Source organism: Microchirus variegatus, assembly GCF_963457635.1.
Source record: "Microchirus variegatus genome assembly, chromosome: 12".
NCBI classification, from domain to species: domain Eukaryota; kingdom Metazoa; phylum Chordata; class Actinopteri; order Pleuronectiformes; family Soleidae; genus Microchirus; species Microchirus variegatus.
The window spans coordinates 27,204,046-27,218,847 of record NC_139813.1 but is presented as its reverse complement, the minus strand read 5'-3'; the positions used below and the strand labels follow the sequence as shown (position 1 = coordinate 27,218,847).

At 42.8% G+C, this 14,802-nt stretch overlaps 1 protein-coding gene across 1 annotated transcript in view; it reads right to left on the bottom strand.

Moving 5' to 3' along the window:
- Window positions 1-14,175, bottom strand: part of LOC310934867 (uncharacterized protein) — a gene marked incomplete at its 3' end in the record, with an annotated part of 46,374 nt that extends 32,199 nt beyond the window's left edge. The window contains exons 1-16 of the mRNA XM_083898666.1: window positions 14,101-14,175; window positions 13,780-13,978; window positions 11,895-13,695; window positions 11,625-11,798; window positions 11,365-11,538; window positions 10,234-10,280; window positions 9,636-10,152; window positions 7,155-7,244; window positions 6,961-7,068; window positions 6,221-6,328; window positions 6,048-6,152; window positions 5,873-5,977; window positions 4,737-4,841; window positions 2,219-2,297; window positions 1,899-2,091; window positions 10-1,813 (exon numbers count right to left, since the gene is read on the bottom strand). Of these exons, the coding sequence (XP_083754792.1) occupies window positions 10-1,813; window positions 1,899-2,091; window positions 2,219-2,297; window positions 4,737-4,841; window positions 5,873-5,977; window positions 6,048-6,152; window positions 6,221-6,328; window positions 6,961-7,068; window positions 7,155-7,244; window positions 9,636-10,152; window positions 10,234-10,280; window positions 11,365-11,538; window positions 11,625-11,798; window positions 11,895-13,695; window positions 13,780-13,816 (5,447 nt within the window). The 5' untranslated portion in view covers window positions 13,817-13,978; window positions 14,101-14,175. The remainder of the gene's footprint in view (window positions 1-9; window positions 1,814-1,898; window positions 2,092-2,218; window positions 2,298-4,736; window positions 4,842-5,872; window positions 5,978-6,047; window positions 6,153-6,220; window positions 6,329-6,960; window positions 7,069-7,154; window positions 7,245-9,635; window positions 10,153-10,233; window positions 10,281-11,364; window positions 11,539-11,624; window positions 11,799-11,894; window positions 13,696-13,779; window positions 13,979-14,100) is intronic.
- Window positions 14,176-14,802: the final 627 nt, after the last annotated feature.

The window sequence follows — 14,802 nt, the reverse complement described above, 5'->3', positions numbered from 1 at the left end:
TCCACTTACAGAGCTTTGTTGGAGGCTTTGAACACCGGCAGCAGCTTCAGAAGAGCCTTCTCTGAAGCAGAGTACTTCTTCAGGTCAAACTCATCCAGATCTTTTCCTGATGACAGTAAGATGAAGACCAGAGCTGACCACTGAGCAGGAGACAGTGTCTCTGTGGACAGACGTTCAGATTTCAAGGACTCTTGGATCTCCTCCACGAGAGAACAATCATTCAGTTCATTCAGACAGTGGAACAGGTTGATGCTTCTCTCTGCTGACAGATTTTTACTGATCTTCTTCTTGATGTACTGGACTGTTTTCTGATTGGTCTGTGAGCTACTTCCTGTTTGTGACAGTAGACCTCTTAAGAGTTTCTGGTTTGAGTCCAGTGAAAGACCCAGGAGGAAGCGGAGGAACAAGTCCAGGTGTCCATTTGGACTCAGTAAGGCCTTGTCCATAGCACTCTGGTGCAGATGATTCAATTCAGGTTTGTTTCCAAACAATTTGGACATCTGGGATGTTGATGGTTCCTCTGAAAACAGATTTTTTCGAGCAGTGATGAAGGTCAGATGAACATGAAGAGCAGCCAGAAACTCCTGAACACTCAGATGGACAAAGCAGAAGACCTTGTCCTGGTACAGGCCTCTCTCCTCTTTAAAGATCTGAGTGAAGACTCCTGAGTAAACTGAAGCTGCTGTGATATCGATGTCACACTCTGTCAGGTCTGATTCATAGAAGATCAGGTTTCCTTTCTGCAGCTGCTCAAAGGCCATTTTCCCCAGAGACTCAATCATCTTCCTGTTCTCTGGACTCCAGTGTGGATCTGTCTCAGCTCCTCCATCATATTTGACCTTCTTCACTTTGGACTGAACCACCAGGAAGTAGACGTACATCTCAGTCAGGGTCTTGGGCAGTTCTCTCTCATCTCTGGTTTTCAACATGTTCTCCAGAACTGTTGCAGTGATCCAGCAGAAGACTGGGATGTGGCACATGATGTGGAGGCTTCGTGATATCTGGATGTGGGAGATGATCCTCCTGGCCTGCTCCTCATCTCTGAACCTCTTCCTGAAGTAGTCCTCCTTCTGTGGGTCTGTGAACCCTCTGACCTCTGTCACCATGTCAACACAGTCAGGAGGGATCTGATTGGCTGCTGCAGGTCGTGTGGTTATCCAGAGGCGAGCAGAGGGAAGCAGTTTCCCCCTGATGAGGTTTGTCAGCAGCACGTCCACTGAGGTGGACGCTGTGACATCAGTCAGGATCTCAGTGTTGTGGAAGTCCAGAGGAAGTCGACACTCGTCCAGACCATCAAAGATGAAGACCACCTTAAAGTCTTCAAACCTGCAGATTCCTGCTTCTTTGGTTTCAGTGAAGAAGTGATGGATGAGTTCCACCAAACTGTACTTCTTCTCTTTCAGCACATTCAGCTCTCTGAAGGTGAAGGGAAATGTGAACTGTATGTCCTTGTTGCTTTTGTCTTCAGCCCAGTCCAGAGTGAACTTCTGTGTTAACACTGTTTTCCCAATGCCAGCCACTCCCTTTGTCATCACTCTTCTGATTGGTCCGTCTCTTCCAGCTGAGGCTTTAAAGATGTCTTCTTGTCTGATGGTTGTTTCTGCTCTGTCTGGTTTCCAGGAAGCTCTTTCAATCTGTCTGACCTCATGTTCTTCATTGACCTCTCCAGTCCCTCCCTCTGTGATGTAGAGCTCTGTGAAGATCTCATTCAGAAGGGTGGGGTTTCCTGCTTTAGCCACGCCCTCAAACAAACACTGGAACTTCTTCTTCAGGTTTGATTTGAGTTCACGTCGACAAGCTGGAGCTCTGGTTTCTGAAGAAACACAAGAAAATAAATCAGTGAGTGGATCATTGAGGAAAATAAGATGTTCTTCCTTTCACATTAAAAGTCCTCTTACTGCTCTGCAGACAGTCAGCTAGCTTCTCCTGCTTCATCCTCCTCAGGAAGTTCTCTGTGATCTTCAGAAAGGCCTCTCTGCTCCTCCTCTGCTCCTCATCTTCACCATCCAACACCTCCTCATCCTCCCTCTGACCCAGAACCTTCTGGATCTTCTTCAGCTCGTTCTTCACAAAGCAGATGATGTTCTCCTCCAGCAGCTGGAACAGAACATGTGAAGTGAAATGAGATCCTGCAGGTCCACAGAGCAGCATCCAGACTGTCAGGACCAGGACTCTGCTTCAATATTAACAGTAGTGTCATGTTTGTACATTTACACACCTTAAATATGGAGTCCAGGTCTGCTCGAAGCTGCTGGACAGACTGACCACTGAGAACCTCTGTCCTCTGCTGATCAACTCTGAAGAGAAAAGATTCAGTGTCATTTACTAAACAATCATTTATTCTGACACGGTTTTCACTGAGCTGCACCTACGTTTCTTCTTCAGCCAAGTTCACACGACATGAGTTTGACAACATGAAGACAAAAGTCCCTGAAGGACAGTCTCTAGTGTGTATGTGAGAACTCTCAAAGACAAAATCAGAGTGTCTTGTCGATATGTCCCTGACCAATCACAGACTCTGACCAGATTTACTGCTGGACATTTGTTCAGAGACGAGGACAGGCTGAAGACATTTAGTGGAACCTCAAACAGAAATGCAAGATTGGTCCACCAAAGAGTTTAGATTAGAGAGGCTCCCCCTGGTGGAGGATCATGTAAGTGTGTGAATATGTGTGAAATTCTTACATCTGTTCACCATGTTTCTCTCCATCGTTGAAGTTCATTAAACGATATAAAGATTCTTCGCTCATCATGGGCACACCGCTGGGACCAGGTCCAGAAGACTCTGACTTTTTACTGAAAACAACAAACTTATTTTTCAAACTTGGTTATATTTTTTACCTCCGATTATTTCTCAAGTTATCAAGAAGATCCTCTGCGCCTAGTTTTTCAAAAGTAATATTTCCAGATTTGGATAACGGATTGGATCAGATCTTGAGAATCTTTAGTTTGTGATTTTCAGAACTTTGTAGTAGGATTGGGATCACTTTGATCCAAAAATTCTGGATTAAACTGATCTCATCAGAAGGTTGGATTTCAGGCCCAAAATATGATGACACTTTAAAATTGTATCGAATAATACTATCTATGGATCACACAGTATAGCCTACAAGATATCCTACTTATGCATACAGTTTTAATTTGATTTATTCATCCATCAGGCTACAGTGATTAGGTAGGCTATAACGTATTCAGCCTTTCAGTATAGGACTACAGCAAAGTAGAAAGAGTTTTGCCTGATAACATAATCCCCCAAACGGCTGTCAATAGTGACCACAAATAATATATTTAATTCTGCCACTAATTAATGTGTATTCTTCACAATCAAAACTTTTTTTTTTTATTATTTTTTAGTGATGCATGCAATGAGAAAAAAGGGAAAAACAAAGCATTGGTAATGGCATCACTGGTTTTTGAAATCCAAAACTTATCCAAATCGTAGTGTCTAATTATTGCGTCCTTTGTTGCACGTCCTGTTTGCTCGTTCTGGCAGAATGCAGGAGGTTGGTCAGGGTCTCCAAGGGGCTCAGGTGCATCATTGTCCGCACAGAGGGACATTGACTGAGTAGCGATGTTGTGCAGGACAATACAGGCATGGGTTATGTTGCATGCTTTCTGTGATTCCGCTCTCATGGAGTAATGGCATGCAAAGCGCCTATTAAGAACTCCATTTAAGCCCTCGGTTGCATTGCTATTCTACTTGTTGCTCTTTACATAAAGTATCTATAGTTCTACATTGTGGATTTCCTATCCTAATTGAGCTCTGGTTATGCAGATTTGGTGATCCTGAGTTTCTGTCCAGATCAGATTGATCCAATCCGATGTTGCTTTGAAAAACTGGTGGATGGATTACGTGATCATGGATAGCAAAAAAAAAAGGATTACCGAGTCCGGATCAATTTTAACCGGAATAAATCTCTTGAAAAACCAGGCCGTGATAATACTCTCTTCATTCTCCTTCTTCCAGGTCCAGGTCTGGTAGAATCCGGTCCCTGTTGATGGATTCTCCTACAAATACAGGACATGTGTAGCCCATGTAAAAAGCAATTTAAACATCTTTGCAAAGACTGTATAATTATTTGACTGTTTGTGTTAACTGATGCTGTGGTGAGTTTGTTTTTATTGAGTTATTTCTCACACTGTCGAGCCCTGGTTTTGTTGTGTATAAATACAAATACTGTGAAGAAATACTCTTTTTCTTGTTTTGTTAGGCTTACATCACGATATATCACAAATTAAATAGTCTTGCAATGAAGTTAGTGAAGTTCTCAGAATCACTGTATCATCATAGCATCGTTATCATGGACACAACTGTATTGCAGTGTCGTCCAAGTCCAAGCAACTGAACTTTTAATCACTGAACTGGGGGAATTTTCTGATGTTTTATTCTCCGAAGACCTTTACCTGTGAAACAGGGCTGCTCTGAAAACACCCCTATTAGCACTTGGTACTTTCCTCCTGATGACCATTAACCATCGACTGAATGAAATTAGCTTAGCAAAACAAAACAAAAATCAACCACTCAGAATTTTGGTGTTTGGTGTTTTTGTCAAAATATCGTTATAATAGCGTATATCACCATTCAAGCAAAACATATCGCGATATGAGTTTTGGTCCATATTGCCCAGCCCTAGGACCAGGTCCAGAATAGTTTTTCATGTTGGTTCCTAATCAGAGAAACTTTCTTAAAATGCTGTTTTACTAAAAATAACAAACTGCCATCTTTGTTTTCTCACCTCTGACACTCTCTAGTGTTATCAATTTCCCTTTCAGACCAGAATCTCTTCACGGACACACCGCTGGGACCAGGTCCAGGAGAGAGTGGTTTTTCATGTTGGTTCCTAATAAAGAGAAGTAAATTTATAAAAGGATGTTTTACTGAAAACAACAAACTTGTTTTTCTTTTTACCTCTGATAATTTATGAACTTATCAAGAAGATCCTCTGGTGATACTCTCTTCATTCTCTTCTCTCCAGGTCTAGGTCCGGTAGAGTCCGGTCCCTGTTGATGGATTATCCTACAAATACAACGTAAAAAGCCACATAAACATCTTTGCAATATAAAGAATGTATAATTATTTCATCATTGCATCCTTCATTCCAGAGGGGGGGAGCTACGCTTCTGGGAGCGTGTGTGCCGAATGTCACTTCTGGGCTACTGGCCAATCACAACACAGTCCGTCTTCTCGGCAAGATTTATGTCTGAAATAGCGCGGCTGACAAGTGCTTCAAAAAGGACAGATTTCTATCGGCTCGTTTCCAGCAACTAGGAGGTTTTTGACCATAAAAACAAGTTGATATATGTAAGTAGACCTCCATAACTAACATATATGTGCAACAGGAACACTCTATGTGACCTTTAATTGTACAGTTTATCGGTTAAATAAATGGTGTAATATACATTTTTTAATTTTATCTTGACTCATTATTATTAATCAGATCTTGGCTCCAGTTGTTGTAAATCTTTCAGATTATAGTCCAGAGTTTATGTTTTCATTGGCATTGTTTTTTATTTCTGTAAGTTTGTCCTAATGTTAGCAACTTCCTGTCCAGAGTTTTTAACGAATGGATCTGAATGTTTTTGTGATGGGTTGGTGATCACCCAAATATATTTTATTTTAGTAAGAATCTACCCACAGATCTTTGTCCAAACTGAAATTTGGTACAGGATCAGACTTATCATGTAACATGGTTCAGTCCTGTTAATAAGTTCAGATGTTTATATCAGATCTGGATGAATTTTGTCAAGTTTTGTGTCCAAAATGTCTCAGTTTTACATGGTCTGGGTTTGAATGTCTAAATATTAGGTGTCTCTGGTGTTACATGGTGGATCATTTAGTGTTGTTGACCTGTGAAGACCTCCATCATCTGACCTCTGTTCTTGTTTAAAGTCCAGAGGTCGATCCATGGACCAGTCACTCTTCATGGAGACACAGCTGGGTCCAGGTCCAGCAGAGTCTGGTTGTTCATGCTGGTTCCTAATGAAAGAAACTTATTCTTAAACTGCTGTTTTACTGAAACAACAAACTGACAATTTTGTTTTCTCACCTCTGACACTCTCTGAATTTATCAATTTCCCTTTCAGACCAGTATCTTCTCAAGGACACACCACTGGGACCAGGTCCAGGAGGGTCCGTTTTTTTATGCTTGTTCCTAATCAAGAGAAATAAATCCATAAAAGGATGTTTTACTGAAAACAAGAAACTTATTTTTCTTTTTACCTCTGATAATTTCTGAAGTTATCAAGAAGATTCTCTGGTGATACTCTCTTCATTCTCTTCTCTCCAGGTCCAGGTCCGGGAGAGTCCGGTCCCTGTTGATGGATTCTCCTACAAATTCAATGTAAAAAGCAACATTAACATTTTTACAATATAGAGACTGTATAATTATTTGATTGTTTGTGTTCACTGATACTGTGGTGAGTTTGTTTTTATTGACTTATTTGTTGTTATTTAACCTAGCAGCCAGTAGGGGGGGGGGGCACCATTCCTTGCTGTAAAGTTTACCTGTTGTTGTCTCTACGCCATTTTGTTTAGCTCACCTTAGCTTCGCTAGCTGCACACACAGGTTCTGTGTTGATTGTGAGTCAAATCACGTATATTCCTGTTCGTCTGGGAGACGCAGAGTTTCGCGGTGAGTAAAGAGAAGTCTGTCGTTTTCTTTGTTCGTGAGGAAATAGTTGGAAACACAGTCGTGGCAGAAGTCTGCTAACCGCTAAGCTAACAAACTCAATGTAAAGTCCCATAGGCGTATGCTAACAATGTTAGCCTATTGTGTGAATGGGGAAACGCAGTTAACAGATCCAAGCTTTGGAGGAAGAGATGGGTGTTTTTAGGACATGTGTCCAGAATGTCTCAGTTTTGCATGGGTCTGGGTTTGAATGTCTAAATATTAGGTGTCTCTGGTGTTACATGGTGGATCATTTAGTGTTGTTGACCTGTGAAGACCTCCATCATCTAACCTCTGTTCTTGTTTGAAGTCCATAGGTTGATCCATGGACAAGTCACTCGACATGGAGACACAGCTGGGTCCAGGTCCAGCAGAGTCTGGTCCCTGTTGATGGATCCTCCTACAAACATAGGACATGACATGTAAATAAAACACTGAGCTGTGACATGGAGATGAGTCACATGGTCCATGAGATCCTCATCTCACCTCTGACCCTCATGTTCCTCACACAGAGTGGTTTTAGAGGGCGGAGCTTCATTTTCACTGTCTTTGATCTGATTCATTGCAGAGCGCCACCTGCTGGGAGAGTAAAAGTCACACATTACAAGTTCTGCTAACATGGGTGGACCTCAGGCTTCTCACAACAACATCATCATCATCATCATCAGGTCCAGCAGGAGCAAGAAGATCCAGCAACACCAGATGGACCAGATGAAAGGAACCACAGGTATGTTAGTGTGAGCAGAACACCAACACAAACGTCAGAGAACAAGTAAAACGTACGTGGACGTCTTTTTGTTATTGGGATGAAAATCGAGAACTGGTTCTGTTTTGGTACCAGTTTCTCACGAGTTAGAACCAAAGTATCAATAATCATCTGAACAAATAGTTCCTTCTATAAATAGTTATGTTACTTTCACACTAACTTGAAGGGAATTGTAAAATAATGCTGATGATGTTTGACGTCGTGCTGCGTTGTTTACTCTCCAACCATCATGGCCGACAAGTTCTTTAAAGTTTTGTCTGAATTTTGTGAAAGTACAGCAGCTTGTGTCATAGTCCGTAAAAAGGTAGTTACAAAACACAAACAAATACGACAGTGTAAACGTGAGGCGGTGTCTTAACCAAGCTAACATTTGTGCTGCTGCTAACAGAAGTGCAGCCTGATACAAGTCTGAAGATAAAACTACTAGAGCTGGGATTTATGGCTCTTTGAAGGGAGCCGGATCTCGTTCAAAGAGCCGTTCAAAACACTCGGCTCGTTCTTATATTTCATTATTTCTCAGAAGCCAAATAGCAAATTATCACTGGTTGTAAATTATAAGGTAAGATTTGGATTAGAATGATTCAAACGTTCACATCCCACCAATGTATACTTTATCGCCGCTGTGTGCTCGGCTCCTCCCCCAAGTTCATACAGGAGGCGTCACGAGCCGCACTCGCGTGTCACGTGAAGACAGCGTGGACGATTTGCGTATAAAAAGAAACGGTTTGCAACTGCGACTCGGTTCTCATCGTTTCGATTCGACTCGTTCGTGAACGTCACAGCTCTGAAAAACGACTCGCTCAAGACGCCGACAGCATCGCACATTACGGCCCTTCACTACAGGTGAGTCCATTGGTTTAAACAGAAGAGCCCGCCCTCTGGTGGTCAGGTAAGAAGCTGTTCAACTTACCTCTGTGTTCAGGCTTCCTCAGCAACAAATCGTAGACTCATAGTATCATTATTATCAAATATATGTGGCAGTAACCTGTACATTTGTTGACAAACCGATGATAGTGATGAACTGTGACTCAGGATTTCTAATGTCCAAACAACCATGTCCTCAGACCAGGTACAGTCCACTGTGTTAGAGCGTTTTAGACGTTGTGTCGCTTTAAATTTCTTTATCGCAAACTCAAAGAACAGATTTGTTAAATCTTTGACCAGAGAAAGAAACGCGATCGTGTGATTTCTAACGTGGTTTAATATTGAAACAGTGCAGACGTGACAGAGACTTATGAAGCGTAATAAAGTGGCTCAGAGTTGATTTGTGGATTGAAGCTGTCAGACCAGTTCAGACGCTTCATGCAGGAATGTTGAAAAGACAAAGTCAGATTGTAAAGATTCAGCAGTGATTTTATTTATTCTCACCTGCTGAACTGAGCTCAGGTCCACTCACACACACACACACTGTCCACCTTCATGTGGACACCAGACGCTGCCGATTGTCCCTGGTCTGTCCTGCCGTCCTTCTGTGTCTGATCTGAGGACACAGAGTCACGTCCTCATACCTTTAGAGTCAAAGTGACGACGTCAGAACCGGTCCAACGAGCCGTGGCTGGATTCAGGTCTGTTCTCTCTCCTGATTGGCCGATTGCGATGGAGCTGGAATTTTTATGCGAAGCAGCCGCCTGGTCGTGGGTCACAGATGATGTAGGTGTGCTATCTGTCCACTAGGAGGAGCTAAGTCAAGCTGCTGTCAGTTCCATGTGATGACCAGAGCAGATGTTCCTGATCTGTGCATCAACAACACAGATTTCTCTGACATTTACGTTTGTTTATCATTGAACATTTTAATGTATAGAGTTAGGATTGTTTGTGTTTGTATGAAAATATTCAAAGTTACGGTGGAATATTTTTGATCAATGAAAGTGAAAAGAGTTTAGTGTTAAATGTTGTGATCGTTCACATGTGAACCTCTGTGTTTCAGGCTGGTTCTCAGCAGCAGGGGGCGCTCACAGCACAGTCAGTACCTCCATAGGTAGGCGGGTCAGTTAATGACAGACGATCGTTCTTTATGTTTATTTCACACATACAAGTTTGTTTTTCACTTTATTTATTGACGGTCATCAGGACGTGAAGAGAATTCAAAAGTGTTTCAACAATGAATTACTGAGCCGAGCTTTAACATCAGATTATAAACAGTGAGACCTCGTCCACCACACGACTGAAGCTGCTGTCTCTTCATGTTCTACAGAGAACACAGAGACACTGAGGAACCAAACCAGACCAGGAACCCAGGATAAAGTGGTTGAGTGAATGTGGTCCTGAAGGTGTGGAGGTGGATCAGTGAGTCAGAGGAGACTATGTAGAAGGACAGAGTCCCAGCAGGACAGTCCACATACACTGATACTCTGTGAGAGACAGACGATGATCTGATGGATGTTTCTGTCTCACAGTGAAGGACAGAGTAACCATCATGATCAGAGCAGCTCAGACTCCAGGACTGATTATTATATCCAAACCAACAGTCATAACTGTTGCCTTTCCTCTTGATTCCTCTGTAACTCACTGATATAAAAACAGTTCCTCTCCACTCGACCTCCCAGTAACAGCGACCAGTCAGATCAGATCTACACAGCAGCTGATAATGGTAGTCAAATCTGTCTGGATGATCAGGATACGACTGATCTTCTCTCACATTGGTCACTTTCCTGTTGTTGTCAGACAGTTTGAGTTTTCTGTTCATTGTGTTTGTGTCCAGTTCCAGTTCACATAAATCTGATGAAGAACAACAAGACACAGCTGCAGTTTATTGACGATCAGCTGATATGTTGTTATTTCCTGTAAATCCATACTTACACTTCCTGAGACCTGGTTTTAACCTCTGCTCTCCAGCATGGTCCATCCTGGAGGAAGAAACAGTCTGAATGAGTTTGTGTCCAACATTTGTCCAAACTGTTGTCTTAATGACGCACTCTGGTGGACAGAATTATGAACTACACCCTGAGAGAAGACGGTGTCTGCAGAACCAGAGACCATAGTTTCAGGCGGCTACGCATTTTCTGAACAGCACCACCATGTGGACAACACAGGAGACAGCACTTCAATTGTCTCCTGCAGTTTAGACCAGATGACGTCAAAGATGTTTAAATGTGAGTATAGCACTGAATTTTAAATTCATTCAAACAATGATGAATGTTTGAATTACACAGGAAAGTTCATGTTTGCTATTCTAAGTGTGTTTATACCATTTAGTTGTAAAGTAGGATCATGTTTTCTGTGGTTTTCATTAAAAAGAGCCACCATGAAGCTCGTACTAAATCTACTCAACTCTGTTAACACAGTAGTCATTTAGTCATCGTTCATTTAGTGAATGAAGTGGTTATTTTGACCAAACCAGAGTTGGTGATTTGATGAAACAGTGATTTGTCAGTCAGGCATATTTTGGAGCTGTAGAATAGTCTGTGTTGTCTGTGGAGAGTAATTATACATTTCAGTTGTTCAGTGATGCCTTTGCCTTTTCTTATGTAATAATTTGTATTGCTCTTTTTGTGGTTTTATTTTGAAAGGCATCGTCAAAAGTTTGGGTTCTGGACTCATGAGACTAGAGACCTGATCCAGTGAACCCTTCAGCCAATATATATGGTTCTAAGACAGAGTTGAGTCACTGAGGAAGCTCCAGCTCACATGCAGGATGTTAATGACTGAACTGCAGAGGAAAAGACACTAGTGGACAGTTTTCAGGTATTTACCTTATAGTTTAAGCCAGTCAGGAATTATTCAACCTCATTAGTATTTAGTTTGCATCCAGTTCATATAAATCATTTTGAATTGGATGTTGTTTTTACTCCAGAAACTAATACATGTTCCAAAACAACTATTGTTGTCAACGTCTGTTTTTATTCAGCTGAAAATCTTCAACCTGAACCTGCTTACAAGTTTAAATACTGCTGTTGACCATGAAGCAGAAGAGGAAGAGGAGGAGAATACCTGAGAGTGTCCAGTCTCCAGTGTGGACTCTTCAGTCCATCAGACAGAAGCTTCTTTCCTGAGTCTCCTGGATGATTGTAGCTCAGGTCCAGTTCTCTCAGATGGGAGGGGTTGGAGTTTAGAGCTGAGGTCAGAGAAGAACATCCTTCCTCTGTGACCAGACAACCTGACAGACTGGAGTTAAGAAGATATGATGAACTCATGATGATTCAGAAAATTCTGAAGAAGTTGAACATCTGTCAAATAAACAGAGTTCTGACCTGAGAGTCTCCAGAGAACAGTGAGGACTCTTCAGTCCATCACACAGCAGCTTCACTCCTGAATCCTGAAGGTCATTGTTACTCAGGTCCAGGTGTCTCAGACTAGAGGACACAGAGCTGAGGACTGAGGACAGAGCTTCACAGCTTCTCTCTGAGAGTTTACAGTCACTCAGTCTGAGGTAGAAAACAGTGATGAACAAAAGGTTAAACATGTTTCTCTTGTGGTCTTTAGAATATGTCTTATTAATATTTATATATTGATCCACTTACAGAGCTTTGTTAGAGGCTTTAACCACCGGCAGCAGCTTCAGAAGAGCCTCCTCTGAAGCAGAGAACTTCTTCAGGTCAAACTCATCCAGATCTTTTCCTGATGACAGTAAGATGAAGACCAGAGCTGACCACTGAGCAGGAGACAGTGTCTCTGTGGACAGACGTCCATATTTCAAGTACTCTTGGATCTCCTCCACAAGAGAACAATCATTCAGTTCATTCAGACAGTGGAACAGGTTGATGCTTCTCTCTGCTGACAGATTTTTACTGATCTTCTTCTTGATGTACTGGACTGTTTTCTGAACGGTCTGCAAGCTACTTCCTGTTTGTGTCAGTAGACCTCTTAAGAGCTTCTGATTGGTCTCCAGTGAAAGACCAAGAAGGAAGCGGAGGAACAAGTCCAGGTGTCCATTTGGACTCAGTAAGGCCTTGTCCACAGCACTCTGGTGCAGATGATTCAGTTCAGGTTTTTTTTTAAACAATTTGAACCTCTGGGATGTTGATGGTTCCTCTGAAAGCAGATTTGTTCCAGAGGTGATGAAGGTCAGATGAACATGAAGAGCAGCCAGAAACTCCTGAACACTCAGATGGACAAAGCAGAAGACCTTGTCCTGGTACAGGCCTCTCTCCTCTTTAAAGATCTGAGTGAAGACTCCTGAGTAAACTGAAGCTGCTGTGATATCGATGCCACACTCTGTCAGGTCTGATTCATAGAAGATCAGGTTTCCTTTCTGCAGCTGCTCAAAGGCCAGTTTCCCCAGAGACTCAATCATCTTCCTGTTCTCTGGACTCCAGTGTGGATCTGTCTCAGCTCCTCCATCATATTTGACCTTCACTTTGGACTGAACCACCAGGAAGTGGACGTACATCTCAGTCAGGGTCTTGGGCAGTTCTCCTCCATCTCTGGTTTTCAACATGTTCTCCAGAACTGTTGCAGTGATCCAGCAGAAGACTGGGATGTGGCACATGATGTGGAGGCTTCGTGATGTCTGGATGTGGGAGATGATCCTCCTGGCCTGCTCCTCATCTCTGAACCTCTTCCTGAAGTAGTCCTCCTTCTGTGGGTCTGTGAACCCTCTGACCTCTGTCACCATGTCAACACAGTCAGGAGGGATCTGATTGGCTGCTGCAGGTCGTGTGGTTATCCAGAGGCGAGCAGAGGGAAGCAGTTTCCCCCTGATGAGGTTTGTCAGCAGCACGTCCACTGAGGTGGACGCTGTGACATCAGTCAGGATCTCAGTGTTGTGGAAGTCCAGAGGAAGTCGACACTCGTCCAGACCATCAAAGATGAAGACCACCTTCAAGTCTTCAAACCTGCAGATTCCTGCTTCTTTGGTTTCAGTGAAGAAGTGATGGATGAGTTCCACCAAACTGTACTTCTTCTCTTTCAGCACATTCAGCTCTCTGAAGGTGAAGGGAAATGTGAACTCTATGTCCTGGTTGCTTTTGTCTTCAGCCCAGTCCAGAGTGAACTTCTGTGTTAAGACTGTTTTCCCAATGCCAGCCACTCCCTTTGTCATCACTCTTCTGATTGGTCCGTCTCTTCCAGCTGAGCCTTTAAAGATGTCTTCTTGTCTGATGGTTGTTTCTGCTCTGTCTGGTTTCCAGGAAGCTCTTTCAATCTGTCTGACCTCATGTTCTTCATTGACCTCTCCAGTCCCTCCCTCTGTGATGTAGAGCTCTGTGAAGATCTCATTCAGAAGGGTGGGGTTTCCTGCTTTAGCCACGCCCTCAAACAAACACTGGAACTTCTGCTTTAGGTTTGATTTGAGTTCACGTCGACAAGCTGGAGCTCTGGTTTCTGAAAGAACACAAGGAAATAAATCAGTGAGTGGATCATTGAGAAAATGAGAAGTTCTTTCTTTCACATTAAAAGTCCTCTTACTGCTCTGCAGACAGTCAGCTAGCTTCTCCTGCTTCATCCTCCTCAGGAAGTTCTCTGTGATCTTCAGAAAGGCCTCTCTGCTCCTCCTCTGCTCCTCATCTTCACCATCCAACACCTCCTCATCCTCCCTCTGACCCAGAACCTTCTGGATCTTCTTCAGCTCGTTCTTCACAAAGCAGATGATGTTCTCCTCCAGCAGCTGGAACAGAACAACGTGAAGTGAAATGAGATCCTGCAGGTCCACAGAGCAGCATCCAGACTGTCAGGACCAGGACTATGCTTCAATATTAACAGTAGTGTCATGTTTGTACATTTACACACCTTAAATATGGAGTCCAGGTCTGCTCCATGCTGCTGGACAGACTGACCACTGAGAACCTCTGTCCTCTGCTGATCAACTCTGAGGAGAAAACATTCAGTGTCATTTACTAAACAATCATTTATTCTGACACGGTTTTCACTGAGCTGCACCTACGTTTCTTCTTCAGCCAAGTTTACACGACATGAGTTTGACAACATGAAGACAAAAGTCCCTGAAGGACAGTCTCTAGTGTGTATGTGTGAACTCTCAAAGACAAAATCAGAGTGTCTTGTCGATATGTCCCTGACCAATCACAGACTCTGACCAGATTTACTGCTGGACATTTGTTCAGAGACGAGGACAGGCTGAAGACATTTAGTGGAACCTCAAACAGAAATGCAAGATTGGTCCACCAAAGAGTTTGGATGAGACAGGCTCCCCCTGGTGGAGGATCATGTAAGTGTGTGAATATGTGTGAAATTCTTACATCTGTTCACCATGTTTCTCTCCATCCTTGAAGTTCATATAACGGCCTATAGATGCTTCGCTCATCATACACACACCGCTGGGACCAGGTCCAGGAGAGTCTGGTTTTTCATGCTGGTTCCTAATCAAGAGAAATAAATTCATAGAATTATGTTTTACAGAAAACAACAAACTACTCATTTTGTTTTCTCACCTGTGACGCTCGCTGAAGTTAATAATTTGGTTTTTGGACCAGT